This window comes from Balaenoptera physalus, assembly GCF_965194825.1.
Source record: "Balaenoptera physalus genome assembly, chromosome: 2".
Classification (NCBI taxonomy): Eukaryota; Metazoa; Chordata; class Mammalia; order Artiodactyla; family Balaenopteridae; genus Balaenoptera; species Balaenoptera physalus.
Window position 1 is genome coordinate 104,655,834 of NC_138883.1, and position 19,607 is coordinate 104,675,440.

General features: G+C 41.2%; 1 protein-coding gene across 7 annotated transcripts in view; it reads left to right on the top strand.

The window, feature by feature from the left end:
- Window positions 1-19,607, top strand: part of FAM81A (family with sequence similarity 81 member A) — a 124,472-nt gene that overhangs the window by 69,591 nt on the left and 35,274 nt on the right. For 3 of the 7 annotated variants that reach the window (XM_082447709.1, XM_082447710.1, XM_082447707.1), the window contains exons 2-3: window positions 1,811-1,878; window positions 3,455-3,728. In XM_082447709.1, coding sequence (XP_082303835.1) covers window positions 1,832-1,878; window positions 3,455-3,728 — 321 coding nt within the window. In that variant the 5' untranslated portion in view covers window positions 1,811-1,831. Of the gene's footprint in view, window positions 1-434; window positions 601-1,159; window positions 1,178-1,810; window positions 1,908-3,454; window positions 3,729-19,607 lie in introns of those variants that run through there. The other 4 variants (XM_082447713.1, XM_082447711.1, XM_082447708.1 and 1 more) reach the window with 3 other exon arrangements.

Below are 19,607 nucleotides of genomic sequence, written 5' to 3' on the forward strand. Positions count from 1 at the left end.
TTTGTTAAACATTTCTTGCATCTTCTCGATCTTTGCCTCCATTCTTTTTCCGAGGTCCTGGATCATCTTCACTGTCATTATTCTGAATTCTTTTTCTGGTAGGTCGCCTATCTCCACTTCATTTAGCTGTTTTTCTGGGGTTTTATCTTGCTCCTTCATCTGGTACATAGTCCTCTGCCTTTTCATTTTGTCTGTCGTTCTGTGAATGTGGTTTTCTTTCCACAGGCTGCAGGACTGTAGTTCTTCTTGCTTCTTCTGTCTGCCCTCTGGTGGATGAGGCTGTCTAAGAGGCCTGTGCAAGCTTCCTGATGGGAGGGACTGGTGGTGGGTAGAGCTGGGTGTTGCTCTGGTGGGCAGAGATCAGTAAAACTTTAATCTGCTTGACTGCTGATGGGTGGGGCTGAGTTCCCTCCCTGTTGGTTGTTTGGCCTGAGGCGACCCAGCACTGGAGCCTGCAGGCTCTTTGGTGGGGCTAATGGCGGACTCCAGGAGGGCTCACGCCAAGGAGTACTTCCCAGAACTTCTGCTGCCAGTGTCCTTGTCCCCGCGGTGAGCCACAGCCGCCCCCCGCCTCTGCAGGAGACCCTCCAACACTAGCAGGTAGGTCTGGTTCAGTCTCCTATGGGGTCACTGCTCCTTCCCCCTGGGTCCTGTTGCGCACACTACTTCGTGTGTGACCTTCAAGAGTGGAGTCTGTTTCCCCCTGTCCTGTCAAAGCCCTGCAATCAAATCCCAGTAGCCTTCAAAGTCTGATTCTCTGGTAATTCCTCCTCCCGTTGCCGGACCCCCAGGTTGGGAAGCCTGACGTGGGGCTGAGAACCTTCACTCCAGTGGGTGGACTTCTGTGGTATAAGTGTTCTCCAGTTCGTGAGTCACCCACCCAGTGGTTATGGGATTTGATTTTATTGTGATTGCGCCCCTCCTACTGTCTCACTGAAGCTTCTCCTTTGTCTTTGGATGTGGGGTATCTTTTTTGGTGAGTTCCAGTGTCTTCCTGTCAATGATTGTTCAGCAGTTAGTTGTGATTCCTGTGCTCTCGCAAGAGGGAGTGAGCGCACGTCCTTCTACTCCGCCATCTTGAACCAATCTCCAGTAATGAGATATTTTTAAAACCATCCAATTTTGTTCAGATTTCTAATGCATTGTGATGACCAACTCTTCCTTATATATGCCTGATGTAAGATGAATGATTATATCTTATAATACAGTTTCAAGGTTTTATTTTTTTATTTTTTATTTTTTAAATGTCTGTATTGGAGTATAATTGCTTTCAGTTTTAAGGTTTTAATGAAGAGTATCATTCTCATTCTCTTAGTGGATAGATAAGTTCCCCCAAATCAGATCCCATTGATCATGCATTGTTTTATTAAGATTAATTTTTAAATAATGCTCTTAATTTGCTACGGAATTTACTAAATTTGCTGAGATCAAATTTCCTAATGTAGTTTCCTGTACATTCTTGTGGAGAAGTACAGGACTGACTAAGCCTATTGAAGAAACTATGTTGTTTCTTTAAAAGTGGTTTCTCAAGCTTGAGATGCAGATATGGGGTGAGAAAACTTAAGGAAACTCCATTTGACAGTCCTTGTTGATCTATCTAGCAGAAGCATTTTGATGTTTGATTCTTTTCTCCTTATTTAGAGACATCTTCTGTTTCTATTGTATATAAGATATAAGGTATTTAATAATATAATTGATCAGCATGACAGCATAATTTTTGATCCCCTTAGTAAATTAATAATAAGCTTTAGAGGTCATTTAAGTTCTAGATATAAACCGTTAATTAATTTAATGCTTATTTTTTCAACAGATGTGAATTATTAAAAAGAAAATGGCCCAACGGAGCCCTGTATTTCCTTCTCTTGTCACCGAGGAAAGGTATAATATATGGAAAATATGCATCTAAGGTATACTTTTTCTTTCCACCAATTCCATGAGGGCTGCTAGTGGGTGTGATCATTATAAAAGAATCCTTGTGGCTGTTACATTATCCAACAGTGACTTTTTTCGAGGGCAAGAGTAGTACTGTTGTGTCCCCTCTCTGGCTTCTGACTTATAGGATACTGTGGACTATTCAGTGACCCTGACAGGTGGAGATTTCACAGTAGCCCTTCAGTACAGTTGCACTTCTGGTCAACAGTGAAATGTACCTCTGGAGGTTTGGGGGCTGATGCCCCTGCTAACCCTTTTATTTATTTATTTAAAAAAATATTTATTTGTTTGGTTGTGCTGGGTCTTAGTTGCGGCAGGTGGGCTCCTTAGTTGCGGCACACAAACTTAGTTGCAGCATGCATGTGGGATTGAGTTCCCTGACCAGGGATTGAACTTGGGCCCCCTGCATTTGGAGCGCAGAGTCTTAACCACTGCACCACCAGGGAAGTCCCTCTGCTAACCCTTTTATTTATTTTTATTATTATTTTTAAAAATAAATAAATTTATTTATTTATTTATTTATTTTTGGCTGTGTTGGGTCTTTGTTGCTGCGCACAGGCTTTCTCTAGTTGCGGCGAGCGGGGGCTACTCTTCGTTGCAGTGCGTGGGTTTCTCATTGCGGTGGCTTCTCTTGTTGTGGAGCACGGGCTCTAGGCACGCGGGCTTCAGTAGCTGTGGCACGCAGGCTCAGTAGTTGTGGCTCGTGGGCTTTAGAGAGCAGGCTCAGTAGTTGCGGCGCACAGGCTTAGTTGCTCCGTGGCATGTGGGATCTTCCCAGACCAGGGCTCAAACCTGTGTCCCCTGCATTGGCAGGTGGATTCTTAACCACTGCACCACCAGGGAAGTCCCTGCTAACCCTTTTAAATCAGAAGTGGGGTGTCCATAGGCCAAAATTGGCTCATAAAAGTACATTGTTTGGCCTGGATCATCTTAAATACTTTTTTAATGAATTGTTAACATTTTAAAAAATCAGGTGACTTCACATACAAGCCTACATTTCCTGCCTCTTCTTGAAATATCACATGATCTGGAAAAATGGATCTGCATTCCCAGATGGTCACTCATGGGTGGAGCAGAATTGTGGCTCCCTTTAGTTGAGGAATGCCCTGTCAGTTCTCCAAAGTCCCCACCACTCCCTAGTGTTTTCTCTGTGGTGTGCTTCACTCATTTATGTCCCCTGCCTGACCCTTGTAGGCATTTGAGTTTGTAGCCACTGCTTTAGAGGGAGGGAGGAGAAGAGCAGGTCCAGCAATTTTGTTAATAAGCTTTGATCCTCCAGCCTCTTGCTTTGGGAGGTCATGGAGCCTGCTACCTGCACACTTAACTCTCTGGGGACCATTGTTTAAAGTTGCTGCCTGGCTCACCAAGAAAACTCTCTGGGGGTAGAAACCCCGCCTCAAATCCCATTTAGCTTGTAGGGATGGATAATTTGCCTCTCCTTTTCTGGGAAGTCTTGAATCTGGCTTTAAAAATGACTTTTTCCCAATTGACAACCCTAGTAACGTGGGACTCCCTTCCGTAGGCGAGTTAGAACGATGCCCCGACACAGCCAGTCCCTGACCATGGCACCCTACTCATCTGTAAGCCTAGTGGAGCAACTGGAAGACAGGATCCTCTGCCACGAGAAAACCACGGCCGCCCTCGTGGAGCATGCCTTCAGGATCAAAGACGACATCGTCAACAGCTTGCAGAAAATGCAAAACAAAGGGGGAGGCGACCGCTTGGCCAGGCTTTTCTTGGAGGAGCACATCAGAAACATAACTGCCATAGTGAAGCAACTGAATCGGGATATCGAGGTAAGGCGTGTGGAAGTCAGGTGGGCTGCATTCCTTTCCACAGACCTGTTCCATGTCTAATGCCTGCCTCCCAAGCAGTACTGTGTTAAGACCAAAGCTGTCTGTCTTGTCTAGTCTTAAGGATTGCCAAGGAAACAGCTTGAACAAATATATTAAATGTATTCCAGTATTTGATAGCAGTTACTGTCAGTGTTATTTGTGTTTAATCTCAGTGTACCTTGCTGATCACTAAATCACTTTTGTTTTGTTTGGCTCTCAAGGGAAAGAGAGGAGAACCAGTCATATAGTTTCCCTGTAATACCCTTCATGTAGCTGAAGACAGCTATTAAATCAATTACTAGGTTGGCCTTTGCTGCTTCAGATTAAATGTTTCTGGGTCATAATGATTATATATAATACAGTTTATTACTCAGACAATCTAGGGATGTGAATTGCTTCTCAGACTCCCTTTTATTGCTTTATTTTTCTCTAAAGTGAACCCAATAAAAAGCCAATATTGTCTATTTTTAGAGTTTGTAAATGTACTGCTTTTTACTGAGCAGTCACAGGGACCACAGAATTTAATTCAGAAAGCTTAAGATCATTTAGGGCCTGGGCTAACGTCACTGAATAATGTCAGTATCCTACATGTGTAGTTTGAAAATGTATGAATAAAAGATATATGGCTAGATTAAGGAAAATCTTTATTTCACATCACGGAGATTGTATCTTTTTTTTTTTTTTTTGGCTGTGCCACGCAGCTTGTGGGATGTTAGTTCCCCATCCAGGGACTGAACCCGCTTCCTCCGCAGTGAAAGCGTGGAGTCCTAACCACTGGACCACCAGGGAATTCCCTGGATATTGTATTTTAGTTATGCTTCCTGAAATCAAGACTCATTTTTTTTTAAGTTATGCTTCCTGAAATCAAAACTCATTTTTTTTCAATGTCAGATTTGTATTTATTTATTTTAACAGCTTTATTGAGGTATAACTTAAAAGCCACAAAAATCCACCCATTGTAAGTATACAATTCAGTGATTTGTAGCAAATTAATAGAATTGTGCAACCATCAACACAGTTCAGTTGTAAAACCTTTCAATCACTCCTCAAATTTATATAAGCCTGTTTGCCGATAATCCCTCCTTCCACCCCAGACCCAGGCAACCACTAATCTGCTTTCTGTCTCTATAAATAATTTGTCTTTTCTGAACATTTTATATAAATGGAATCTTACAACCTGAAGTCTTTTGCATCTGGCTTCTTTCACTTAGCGTAATCTTTTTGAGGTAAAGCCATGTTCTGGCATGTATCAATATTTCATTTATATTTATGTCCCAGTAGTATCCTATTGTATGGCTATGCAGCATTCCTTTTATCCATTTATTAGCTGATGGACATTTGGGTTGCTTCCAGTTTTTAGCTGTTGTGAATGAAGCTGCTGTGAACATGTGTACACGTCTTTGTGTGGAGATATATTTTCATTTCTCTTGGGTAAATTGCTAGGCGTGGACTTGCTGAGTCTTGCGGTAAGCTTATGTTTAACTTTTTAAAACATAGCCAAACAATTTTCCAAAGTGGCTATACCATTTTACAATCCTACCAGCAATGTGTGAGGGTTCCAGTTTCTCCACATCCTCACCAACGCTTGCTATTATCTGTCTTTTTGATTATAGTCCTTATAGTGGATGTGTAGTGGTATTTCATTGCACTATTAATTTGCATTTCCCTAATGACTAATGATGTTGAGCACTTTTTCATGTCCTTATCAGTCATTTGTGTGTCTTCTTTGGTGAAGTGTCTACTCGAGTCTTCTGCCCATTTTTAAAAATTATTTTTTTATTGTGTATAAGATATTTATCACTTTAACCATTTTAAAGTGTGCAGTTCATTGACATTAATTACATTCACAGTGTTGGATGCAACCATCACCACTATCGGTTTTCAAAACTTTTTGATTATCCCAAACAGAAACTCTGTTCCCAATAAACAGTAATTCTCCATTCCACTCTCACCTCAGCCCCAGGTGACCTCTGTTCTACTTTCTGTCTCTATGAATTTCCCTATTCTAGGTATATCACATAAGTGCAATCACACAGTATTTGTCCTTTTTGTGTCTGGGTCATTTCACTTAGCGTAATGTTTTCAAGATTTATCCATGTTGTAGCATGTGTCAGAATCCATTTTTTAAAAAAATTTATTAATTTATTTATTTTTTATAAATTTATTTATTTAGTTTTGGCTGCGTTGGGTCTTCGTTGCTGGGCGCAGGCTTTCTCTAGTTGTGGCGAGCGGGGGATACTCTTCGTTGCGGTGCGCGGGCTTCTCATTGCGGTGGCTTCTCTTGTTGCAGAGCACGGGCTCTAGGTGCACGGGCTTCAGTAGTTGTGGCTCACGGGCTCTAGAGCGCAGGCTCAGTAGTTGTGGCGCACGGGCTTAGTTGCTCCACGGCATGTGGAATCTTCCCGGACCAGGGCTCGAACCCGTGTCCCCTGCATTAGCAGGCGGATTCTTAACCTCTGTGCCACCAGGAAAGTCCCAGAATCCATTTTTAAATTAGGTTATTTGTCTTGTTATTGAGTTGTAAATTTTCTTTATATAGTCTAAATACAGGTCCCTTATCAGATATGTGATTTGCAAAATATTTTCTCCCATTCTATGGCTTGTATTTTCATTCTTCCAATGGTGTCTTTTGAAGCACAAATTTTACAAATTTTAATGAAGTCCAGCTTATCAGGGTTTTTTATGGTTTATATTTTTGGTGTTGTGTCTTAAGAACTGTTTGCTTAACCCAAGGTCACAAGGCTTTTCTGCTCTGTTTACTTCAAATTATTTTAGTTTTTACCTTTAGGTCTATGATCCATTTTGAGTTAATTTTCATGTATGAAGTGAGATTAAAGATCTAAGATTTTCTTTGAATATCATATGAAAAATATTTATCATTTTCCCATTTGTCCCTTTGTTAAAAAAGAATGGATCATAAAATTTAAGGGTTAATTTCTGAATTCCTTTGATCTTTATGGCTTTCCTATGCTAATACCACATTGCCTTAATTTCTAGCTTTAGAGAAATCATGATTTCAAATCATTTTGTAGTAGTATAAGTCCTCCAACTTTGCTCTTTTTTTCAAAATTGTTTCAGCTATTCTAGGTCCTTTGCATTTTCATATAGACTTTAGGATTAGCTCGTCAGTTTCTATAAAAAGCCTGCTGAGATTTTGACAGAGACTGCTTTGAATGAGATCAGTTTGGGGAGAATTTCTGTCTTAATATTGAGTCTTCGATTGTTTCAAAGAATCAATTCTTGGTTTTATTATCTTTTCCTATTTGTTTTTTTGTTTTATATTTCATTGCTTTCAACTCTATATTGTTTCCTTTTTCTGTGCTTGCTTTAGTTTAGTTTGTTTTTCTTTTTCTAGTTTCTTAACATGGAAACTTAGGGAATTGGTTTGAGATCTTTCTTTTCTGATAATGGTGTTTAAAGCCATAATGTGTCCTCTAAGCACTGCTTTGGCTGCTTCCATGAGTTTTGGTATGTTGTGTTTTTGTTTTCATTCAGTTCAAAATATTATAAAGTTTCCCTTTTGATTTCTTTTTTTGATGCATGTGTTACTTAGAAGTGTGTTATTTAATTTCCAAATGTTTGGGGTTTCCCCAAATTTATTTCTGTTGTGAATCTCTAATTTCACATGGGCAGATAACATACTTTGTATATGTTTAATCTTTTTAAATTTATCGAGACTTTTTTGCAGTTATTGAAATGTTCAGTTTTTATTGTTGAATTGTCTATTGCTCCTTTCAGTTCTGTCAGTTTCACTTCATGTATTTTGGGGCTTTGTTGTTACGTGTGTATACATTTATAATGTGTATATTTTCCTGAGGTAGTGGTTCTTCTGTCATTATAAGATGTCTCTCTTTATCTCTAGTAATATTTCTTGTCTTAAAGTCTATTTTGTCTGATATTAATGTAACTATTCTGGCTCTTTTATGGCTACTGTTTGCATAGTTGATTTCCCTTTTTTTTTTAAAATTTTATTTATTTATTTATGGCTGTGTTGGGTCTTCGTTTCTGTGCTAGGGCTTTCTCTAGTTGTGGCAAGTGGGGGCCACTCTTCATTGCAGTGCGCGGGCCTCTCACTATTGCGGCCTCTCTTGTTGCGGAGCACAGGCTCCAGACGCGCAGGCTCAGCAATTGTGGCTCACGGGCCTAGTTGCTCCGTGGCGTGTGGGATCTTCCCAGACCAGGGCTCGAACCCGTGTCCCCTGCATTGGCAGGCAGGTTCTCAACCACTGCACCACCAGGGAAGCCCCTGATTTCCTTTTTTGATGATTCTCACTCAGCTTATACCTAAGTGAGGTACTAGTGTACCACATGATTAACAATTTTCACTGTCCTTTCAGATTACCACATACACTTTACTAAGGACAGAGATTTACTCAGAGTTGTACTCTAATTGAAGTACATTTGTCTTCAGGGTTCTAAAATTTCTGGTCTATCCTTCTTTTGATGTTTAAAGGAAAGGACCATGTGTTTGTTATAAGGGGATGTCGTGGATCTTTGTTGCTTTGGTGACTGATGGCATCCATTCCAATTTCTTTGGGTCATAGCAATTTTATTTCCCTTTGGAGCTTGAAATCTGTGCAGAGTTTTCCAATGACAGGAGTGCCATCCCTGCAGCTGTACCTGTAGGTTGCTGGGCAGTGGTTCCTGCTGCCTGGACCCTAGGAAATACCTTTTCTTTTCATTTCTTTTCTTTTTTTTTTTTTTTTGATGTGGACCAATTTCAAAGTCTTTATTGAATTTGTTACAATATTGCTTCTATTTTATGTTGTGGTTTTTTGGCCATGAGTAATGTGGGATCTTAGCTCCCCAACCAGGGATCAAACCCATACCCCCTGCATTGGAAGGCGAAGTCTTAACCACTGGACCGCCAGGGAAGTCCCAGAAATACCTTTCGTGTCTTTTTCTCAGTCTGGATCCCCAGCTACCCTGTTGATTGTGTGCACTTCTCCCCTATATCCTTCCAGTATATTCCAGATTTTCCAACCAAGTTAGCCAGAGTCAGGTTCAATTGCCGGCAGCCAAAGAACTCAACAATGGTATCCAAGGGGCATAGAACGCTTAAGAGATTGCTGTAGATAATTTACTTGTTTTTGGAAGGTGGTGTCTATATTTAGAATGATCTTTCCAGTTTTATATTTGAGTGCGAAAGCAATTTTATCCCAGAAGCTGAATAACTTGGCAACCCCAAGTTGTGACACCTTCACAAAATTAAAAAAACCCCAACTTAAACATTTCAGTTTTGAAAAGAGAGATATATTAGGGGGCTGATAGCCCTGCTGCACTCAAATCTAGAGAGGGTGATAGATAAAATCAGAGTGACTGGGGATAAATAATGATTCTCAGATTCCTGTTCCCTCCACCAGTGGCAAGAAATGTGTCACAAAGAATTGCAAACACCCCTACGTTCCATGTTAGAAGGTAGTGTGACTTCCCCATTTCTCCATGGGTACTGTGCTGTGTTCTCTTTGTTTATGTGGGTGGTGGACAGACCAGAGACTGGAGACAGTCTATTCCACATTACTGTCCTGAGGTAAAAGCAGAGAGTGTAACTCTACCCTTAGAAAACTCTGGACTGAATTTTTTCTGTCCCCGTAAGAGGTGATAGTGCTTTAGCTGCAGCTGTAGGATCTGGGGAATAACTTTCCCTTTGTACTAATCCAACCATCAGAACCATTTGAAATATATGATTTCCAACCTCAGCTGAGCCCTCAGTGCTGTTGAAAAGTTCCTTCATTCTAGGAAGCCCTCACTACCAGTTCCCTCCCTGGCCCTAGTTCTTCTTCCCTTAATGTATCCTGGGCACCCAGCACTTGATGCTGTTACCGTAGTATTTACTGAATAGGACTGACATTGTTTCTTTGCAAGTCTGTATCCCCTGATAGAATGGGAGCCCTTCAGAAAAGAAAGGGGTGGGATAGGGAGGGTGGGAGGGAGACGCAAGAGGGAGGGGATATGGGGATATATGTATACGCGTAGCTGATACACTTTGTTATACAGCAGAAACTAACACAACATTGTAAAGCAATTATACTCTAATAAAGATTAAAAAAAAAAAAAAAAAAAGAAAGGAACTTTGTCTTACTCATCTTCACATTGTCCAGCACAATGTTTGGAACAAATTGCCATGAATGCTTATTAAGTGAATAAATGCCTATTTCAGACTGAAGCCCACTGCAGATCTTATGGTAGCAAAAAGAACTAGAAAGGACTCTGAGGTCATTTGTGCAAACTGCGTCCTTTTCAGATGAGGCATCCTAGGCCCAGGGAAGTGAAGAGACTTCTCTGAGATCTCAAGGCCAGTAAGTGGCAGTGCTGAGACTAAACCCAGACTGTTAAACTCCAAAGATAAGCTCCTTTCACTTTTCTACTTTGCCTCTTGGAAGCTCCTCTAGAACCCCAATCTTAGGTAACCAACTCTCAAATGTGACAGGCAGTGCTATTCAGTCATTCCTTGCTTTCTGAGTATTTCTACTCCCTCAGGAAGAATTTCTTCATGAAACTAGGTAATTAAAGCTTTAGTTCTCACTGAGTTCTCCCCTGCCCCCTCATTCCTTTGGTGTGAGTTCATTGAACTGCTTAGATAATTACAGTTAATAGCAAACATACCTAGGAATCCAAAGTCATTAATCATTTAGGCCTTTGCTAATTATTTTTCTTTAAGATGTCTTTTTAACACGATTTTTCTGTAATGTGTACTTAAGATGATTTTTAAATAATTTACAATGCAGTGAGTTTTTCCATCTGAAACACATTTTATGTAATGATTGTTCTTCCCTTAACCAGACAGCGCTCTTCCATTTACATATATTTTTGGAGTGTGCAGTTTGCAAATGAATAGATGATTTCCGTTGTAGAGAGGGAAGTCTGAGTAAAATCTAATTCTGGAAAAAAATTTACTTTGCATATATGAGCATTTACTTTTTTGTAACTGGTAATAATTATATATCATTAAAAAGTAACAGAAGAAAGTTTGGAAATCTAATAGACTTTTATATGAAACACTAATTACGTAGTTTTGTATATATTGTGAGCCTAAGCATGTTTACCCAAACATAACCAAAATTAGGATGCTTAATGAGACATCAGAATTGCCACATTGTAGCCAAACTCTGTTAAAATGAAATCATGTTGTAGATTAAAAGTACTAAAAGGAAGTCTTTATATATAAGCAATATAAAATTAGGAGGGTGGATGTTATGCAAAGGCAATATGCATATTTAAAGCAAAGAAATGTGAAGATACTCAAATTGTATTTAAATGATATGAAAGGTGTATTTTTTTTGTCTATAGATTCTTAATGAATTTCTTCTGTAAATTGCCTGGTTTTTAGGTTATTTTCATTACTGGTTTACACTGGTTTTTCAGTTCACTCAGTAAAACTTTACTGGGTATTTGTTTTATAAAAATCTGTCCCTGCAGGTGGTTTTGTCTTATAAAACTAAAGCTGAAACCATTCTTGACATGTACAGCTCAGTCCAGGCTCCTGATAGAGCTAGTCGAATTGAGATATGTTAATACTATATCTTGGTAAATTTGCCTCAATAAGTCTTTATGGTTATCATGTGGCTCTGTACACAGTTATATACAGGAAGAAAAGTAAAATACATTGTCAAACCACTAGCCTATGTGATCCTCAAGAACTAGAACTGAGTCTTAATTTTTCTATTTTTAGCACCTACACAATACAGTGTCTAGCACATTGTAGGAGCTCAGGAAATCTTTCATAATCAAAGGCTCTGGGGTCCTTGGTTCTTCGAGAATCCTGTAGTTATTGCCCGTATTCTATCAGCAGATTCCAATGTCAAAACAGATGAGTCTGTGGGCTAGTGTCTAGTAGGTGCTTGATAAATGTTGAATGAAAGAATATTGTTTTAATACATCCCGACTCATTGTCTCCATTGGCAGTTTGCCTTGCTATGTGGAGTATGTTATCAATTATTTATTCCTCAGAAACTTCCCACAAATTATCATCATCATTATAAATTCAAAAGAGGTAATGTAGTCAACTGTGAATTATACATGTCTGGATTATCCATACTGCCTTTGATTTAAGCTCATCTCAGTCCCTGGGAACCAAATCCTGGGAAGCAGTCCCTGGCCCTTTTGTGGGGTAAGCTTTCCCTTTCATGCCAGTTTGATGGCTTAGGGAAGTGGTTGGGACCCCCATGTCCCCTTGGGGCTTTCAGCATGTCTTTGGCCAGGGTCTGCTACCCAGCTGATTAGAATCTGCAGACCTACTCTTTGTTTCCATGTACTCAGGCTTCATGATGTCCGGCTGGCTTGGGGGTGTTGGCTTTGACTTAGGTGGGAAATGGGAAAAATGTATCAAACCCTCATCTAATTGACTAGATTACACATAATTTTCTAGCTTAATAATTTGCAAATGGGCTATTGAAGAGTTTGCTGAACTCAAGCGATATGTGCAGAGTTGGGCCTCATTGGCAATTCACAGCAGAGGTGTGGACGATGATGTTAACGTGTAGTTGGACGGACAGACGGGAACTTGGTTCAGTGTGAATCTAGCACTGTCAACGAGGAGAGAATCTTAGCCATTGGACCTCGTGTAGTTACCTAAAAAAGGAATGTCAGCCTGCAACTGCATGATCTTGTCCCACTGGAACAGGTATATTAGCAGAGGGACTTTGATGATTAGCGTGTGTATTAGTCCGAGACCGCCAAAGAAATAGAACCAATAAATAGGATATGTTTACTGTCAGGTATTGGCTCACATGATTATGGAGACTGAGGAGTTCCACCATCTGCCGTCTGCGAGCTGGGGAACAGGAAAGCCGGTGGTATAATTCCAAGGCCTGAGAGCCAGAGAGCCAACAGTGTAGATTCCACTCCAGATCTGAAGACCCGAGACCCAGGAGTGCTGAGGGCAGGAGAAGATCAGTGTCCCAGCTTAGTCAGGCAGAAAGCGAATTCCACCTTCCTTCTCCTTTTTTTTTTTTTTTTTTTTTGTATTATGACACTCAGTGAATTGGATGACGCCTCCCCACACTGGGGAGGGCCTTCTGCTTTACTAAGTTCACCAATTCAAATGCTAATCTCTTCTGGAAACACCCTCACAGACACACCCAGAAATAACGTCTATCCAGCTGTCTGGGGATCCCATGACCCAGTTAAGCTGACATATAATTAACTATTGATAATGATCCAAATTCTTTTTTTTTTTTTTTTTTTTTTTAACTCTACCCGCTAGACTTGGCTTGTCATGTGGCTTGACTCTAGGGGGAGAAGGTAGTGAATGGAGTCTGAATATTTGTTTAGTTCTGAATATTTGATAGACGTTTCCAAAGTAAATTAACAGGTTGGTGTTTAGGTGTCTGCCCTGTCTCTAATACATTTTAGCTTGTCTGACTCCATCTTTGAGGGCCTGAGCAGCTCCCAGGCACCAGCTAGATAAGAGTCTCTGAGCCTTCAGTGTAGATGATCAAATCCTGGAACATGGAGCTAAAATAACTGACAAATTACTCAGCTACCTGCTGGGAGCCAGGCCTTATTAGAGGCACTGGGGCTAAAGTAGTGACCCAGGCATGCAAGGCCCCTGCTTTTAGGCCTGCTGTACATTCTGCTGGGGCTTATAGGAGTAAACCCTAAGTAGCCGAGGTAATTTCAGCCTAAGTCCAGGGCTCTGATGAGGTAATATGATGGAGAGTGATTGTGGGGCTATTTTAGGAAGGGTGATGGGGGTCTAAGGTGACACGTGAACTGAGACTGGGGTGACAGAAGGACCAGCCAAGCCGAGGCGGTGGTGTCGGGGCAGGAGACACACAGAGAAGAGAACATACCAGAGAAAAGGCACGGCAGGTTCCAAGGCCGTAAGGTGGAAGAAGCTCGGCATGTTGGAGGAGCAGAAAGAGGACCAATGGGACTGTAGTGTCACTGGGGGTGGGGTGGGGTGATGGGAAGCCATTACTTAATTTTAAGCAAAAGAATTTAGAGAATTCATTCATATGCTTGGCGCTGAGGATATACTAGTGAATAAAACAGATTAAAAACCCTTGCCCGCGTGTTGCTTATGGACTGACTTGTGTTTCAGAAAGATCACTCTGGCTGCTGCCTGGAGAAGGGAATGTAGGGAAGCAAGAATAGAGGCAGGGAGACAGGCTAGGGGTGTCCAGCGCGGCTTGGATTAGGGAGTCAAGGTGGAGATGGGGAGAGGTGGATGGATTCTGGATCTGTCTTGGAGGTCAAGCTGATAGGACTTCCTGCATGTTGGCGTTAGAGAGACTTCTGTTTAGGACTTGGCAAGTGTTAGGGACCCATTGAATATCCAGGTGGAAATGCCAAGAAGGCAGTTGATATATGAGGCTGGAACTCTGGAGCGTTTTAAGTCCTAGTGTGAAGATTAAAAAGCTATGTAAGAAGATACTGTCTTATAAGGCCCTGCCCTACTGTAATTGGGCCCTTCTGCATGGGATATTGGAGTCACACTTTCATTTTCAAATCCTCACAAATCCAGGAAGAGCTGAAGAAGGAGAAGCATGGAGGGCTGTTTCTTCTTGGTCATCCCTAGGCACCCCTAGCCTGTCTGGGTGGTGACGTCCCCGGATGTGGGTCCTCATCACCTTTGCATAAACGGCATGATAGAACGCTATGAGGCTCACACAGTGGTGCCATTTCCTACTGCCTCTGGGAAGGAATCTTCCTTAAAGATAGGCCCTATATTAGAAAAAATAAATGAAGACCCGGGACGTCACTTTTTCAAGGGGGCCGGCCTCTTCTCTCTGCTCATGTGGGTTTAGGCCACGCACTTTCCACCCTGTAGTCTTACCTGCTGCAGCTGAGCTTCCTGAAGGCAGGTCTGGTGCACAGCACATAGTAGGCCTACAGAAAAGAGTTTCTTGAATTGAATTGGCAATAATGGAGAGTTGATGATATACTTCGGGTTGTAACTTTTTTTAAAGTAAACATATCATGATGATATATCGTCCCAAAATGACAAATTAGGAAATGTTTCTGGCTTTACAGAGGGATTGTTTTTCTAAGGCTTCATCATAGAACTCCTTTAAATAGTAACCTCTCTGATCTTCCTGTGCTATATGTATATGTGTGGCTGATTCACTTTGTTATAAAGCAGAAATTAACCCACCATTGTAAAGCAATTATACTCCAATAAAGATGTTAAAAAATAAGTAAATAAAATAAAGTGATATCCTTCAGATTAAAAAAAAAAAATAGTAACCTCTCTAATGCCTTCTCTTTTCACATAACTTTTCAGTAATGTGAATATTGTGTTAAGTTCAGACACAATTCTTTTCTGTATTACTCAAAGAAAGCACTTCTAATATAATATCTTATTCATCTGCATAAGAATTCTGAAAGTTAAATGGGCTTTTCTTATTTCTAAGCGGTAAAACACACATACATATACACACTTTTTTTCTTCTGGTTTTAAAAGTAGTGTAAGCCCATTGTGGAAAATACAAAAAAGAGAAATCAACCATAATCTAACCGTAGAGATAAGCAAGTCATTAATATTCTAGTATTATTTTTTATGTACCTTATACAGAGCTGTAATCATGCTGTGTATTTATTTTGTACCCTTTCTTTTTGCTTACTATTAAATTGTACACATTTTCTCTTGTTTTTAAAAGCTCGCCATGAACCTCTTACTGGTGCATAATAATGTACCATGCAGATACCTTGTAAAATACTTTGTATATGCATCACACTATGAAGACATCTTTGTGCATTCATTTTTGTCATTCATGTTATTATTTGCTTTATGATTAATTTCAAGAACTAGAGTTACAGGGTCAAAGGTTATGAACATTATGAATATATTTTGAAGGATCATACTCTGGAAAAGTTGTATTGTGAAGGGCCAACTGTGCATTTTCAATTTTTGATATGCATTTTAATATTATAAATTTAAAGTATTTCCTTCTTTAATACATGGAAATGGTGTGATTTTAAAAGTTTTTTTGTCTAAATTTTTTTTAATTAATTTATTTTATTTATTTATTTTTGACTGTGTTGGGTCTTCGTTGCTGCATGCAGGCTTTCTCTAGTTGCGGCGAGCGGGGGCTACTCTTCATTGCGGTGCGCAGGCTTCTCATTGCGGTGGCTTCTCTTGTTGCGGAGCACGGGCTCTAGGCGTGCAGGCTTCAGTAGTTGTGGCACGCGTGCTCATTAGTTGTGGCTCGAGGGCTCTAGAGCGCAGACTCAGTAGTTGTGGTGCACGGGCTTAGTTGCTCCGCGGCACGTGGGATCTTCCCAGGCCAGGGCTCGAACCCGTGTCCCCTGCATTGGCAGGCGGATTCTTAACCACTGCGCCACCAGGGAAGTCCTATTGCTTCTGTTTTATGTTTTGGTTTTTTGGCCGTGAGGCATGTGGGATCTTAGCCGAACCCGACCAGGTGATCGAACCCGCAGCCCCTGCATTGGAAGGCGAAGTCTTAACCGCCAGGGAAGTCCCAGAAAGGCTGAACCTTTTAAAAAATGTGTTAATTATTTTTAGCACCTGCTTGGTGAATTGCTCTTCATGGTCTTTGCTTAGTGATTTTTTTGATTGAGAAACAACTCAGATGAAATGATTGGTTGGAGCCTTTGTCATTTCTCCAGTGTCTAATGCAGTGTTTCTCCAGGAGTGGTCTGTGGACCATGACCATCTGCATCTCTGGGCCCATTCCCTCGCTTTGATTCCCTGGGAGTGGGACCCAGGAACCTGTGTGTTTAACAAGCCACTTGGGGATCCTTACACACCCCAAAGATGGTTGAGGACCCATGGTCTTAAGCCTTATTATAAACAAAGATTTGAAGCATTATGTACAAAAAAATAAGTATTACTTTCTATTAACTGTGACAAATAGCGTTATTTCCTATTAAAAGAGAAAGAGCTCCCCATTGCCTTCTCATCAGTGGGAGAGTGTCAGAACCAGATTAGTCAGATCTCAAGTTTTCTTGCAAGAGTGTGTTCCAGTGACTAACGTTTTATCATTCACAGGTGATTGTAACTGGTTTGCATTCTTCTATTCTGTTGAGCAGGTTCATTCAGAAAAAGCTGGAAACTACAGCAAATAACAGATAGGTCTAGCGGTTCCAAATTCCTTCCAGTGAAATTTTTTTACTGTCACTGTCAGTATCACTCCTTCAATGGTGACTCCAGCCAGGTTTCCAATAAGGAAAACACAGAATCCTCACATCCCTCATTTCTGCTTTATACAAGGAAGTTTGAAAATCCTAAAAAAATGTATATAAGTGTACTATTCTGCATATATGTTATACTTAAAAAATAGTTGATAGTGGAACTTCCCTGGCGGTCCAGTGGTTAAGACTCCACGCTTCCACTGCAGGGGGCATGGGTTCGATCCCTGGCTGGGGAACTAAGGTCCTGCATGCTGCACGGTGTGGCCAATAAATAAATAAATAAAATTTAAAAATATAGTTGATAGAAGGGAGCACAAAAACGATTTATGCAAGCATAAATCTATTGTCTAATAGGGCTTCCCCATTCATTTGCAAATTGGACTGCAAATTGACAGTATACCAGAAATCATCAAACTTCTAGAAATGGTAACAAGTATCTACACGTGAATGTATCTTTAAACCTCTAGATTGGTGCAGGAAGTGTATAGGAAGGTAGTGGCTTAGTGTGCCTTCTTCCCTATTCCCAGTTCCAGTGCCACCTTCCTGAACAGCTGGGATGGGCAGGCAGGAAGGCCGGGAGGAGCCAGCAGAGACCTGGCTGGGGAGAGCCTGGGAGAGAGGTCCTCGACGCCATGGTTTAGGAGTAAGAGAGAGAAGGCCAGTCTCACTGGCCTTGCGCACCATGTGTCTGAGCTGGTCTCCTGTCCCTACTGAGGTGGAGGCAGGCGAGGAGGGGCTGTAGAGATGGGCTGTGTCCCCACTGGCTCCAGGCTGGGAGGGCTGCAGAGAGAAGGACACAGAGATGCTTCCTTCTGGCACCTCACCTGGACCCTGGCTCTGTGCTGTTATCGGCTGCACCTCCAGCTCATAAGCTCCTTCCATTACACTTAGGACTACCTACTGAATCTCACTCCAATGAGCAGAGAACAAAAAGAAACATCACACTTAAGTGGGCCCGGCAGCCAGAGGGAGGAAGAATAAGCACAGCCCTTAGAACAGACCCAAATGAAATAGGAAACAGGTGGCCCTTGCATGAAAAATAATTAGGGTATATTATGGCCTGAATGTTTGTGTCCCCTCCCCCAAATTCATATGTTTGAAGCTCTAACCCCCAATGTGATGGTATTTAGAGGTGGGGCCTTTGGGTGGTAACTAGGTTTAGGATGAGGTCATGGGGGTGGGCCCTTACGATGGGATTAGTGTTCTTATAAGAAGAGAAAGAGAGACCAGAGCTTCCTCTTTCTGGCACGTGCAGACATGGTGAGAAGGCAACAGTCTGCAAGCTAGGAAGAGAGCCCTCATAGGACACGACCATGCTGGCACCTGGAGCTTAGAGTTCCTAGCCTTCAGAACTGCAAGAAAGAAATGTTTTTCGTTTATGAGTCGCTCAGTCTGTGGTATTTTGTTACAACAGCTCCAACTGAGTAATAAGACAGAGTGCTTAAGGAGATCCAGGTACAACATAAAATTTCGTCCTTGAACTTAAATTTTTAAAAGTCAGTAGATGAACTAGAGGCAAGGATGGTTACTTTTTTTTTTTTTTTTAATTACACTATACTAGGTGTGCTTTATTTATTTATTTATTTATTTATTTATTTATTTATGGCTGTGTTGGATCTTCGTTTCTGTGCGAGGGCTTTCTCTAGTTGTGGCAAGCAGGGGCCACTCTTCATCGCGGTGCACTGGCCTCTCACCATCGCGGCCTCTCTTGTTGCGGAGCACAGGCTCCAGACGCGCAGGCTCAGTAATTGTGGCTCACGGGCCCATTTGCTCCGCGGCATGTGGGATCTTCCCAGACCAGGGCTCGAACCCGTGTCTCCTGCATTAGCAGGCAGATTCTCAACCACTGCGCCACCAGGGAAGCCCAGGATGGTTACTTTTATGAATTGAATTAGTTACCCACAAGACAAAGTAGAAAAAGTGCTGAAACATCAGTGCCAGATACAAAGAGAGAGAAACCATGGGGGAAAAGATACAACACTTAGAGGACAGATCCAGGACACCCAGCATGTGAATAATAGGAATTCCAGAAGGAGACAAAGAAACAGAGGGAAAAGAAAAAACAATAATTACATAGAAGAAGAAAATTTACCCACGATGAAGATAAATCTGAGACTACAGTTTGAAGTGTTCAATGAGTTCTAGGTAGAATCGAATTTTTTTTAAAAAAATCCACAATTAGGTACATTCTGATAAAAATCCTGAACTCTAAAGATGGAAAACAAGCATCTAGGCATAAGGAGCCAAGGTGCTTTTAGAGGAAGAAGCATCAGACTTCCTGTCAGCTTCAAGTTCACTGGGAGGAAAGACCTTTAGGTCAAGAGTTTCATACCCTTTCAGTTTATCACCCACCCTTCAGAGCGAGGGAGGAAGATAATAGACACGGCAGGGATCCAGAGAGTCTTTCATCCAAGTGCCTGGTCCAAGGAAAATGCTAGAGGAAAGACTCTAACCAAACACAGTGACTACGCACAGAGACCCTAAGATAGGGGGAAATGAAAAGGAGAAGCACAAAGGTAATCGGTGATCCTTGGAAAAAGACCTATCATTTCATGTAAATGGATATCGATAAATGCCTGGGACTGCGTAACAGAGTGCTAAAAAAAGAAGAAGAAAAAAAAGATAATTGAAAAAGAAGGGCCATTCTACAAGCAAAATTCTAATTGTATCCCAACTAGGAGTATTGAGTTATTTTAGCAAAGCCTAGTTGGTGTGGGGAAAAGCAAGAGGGAGAGAAAAGTA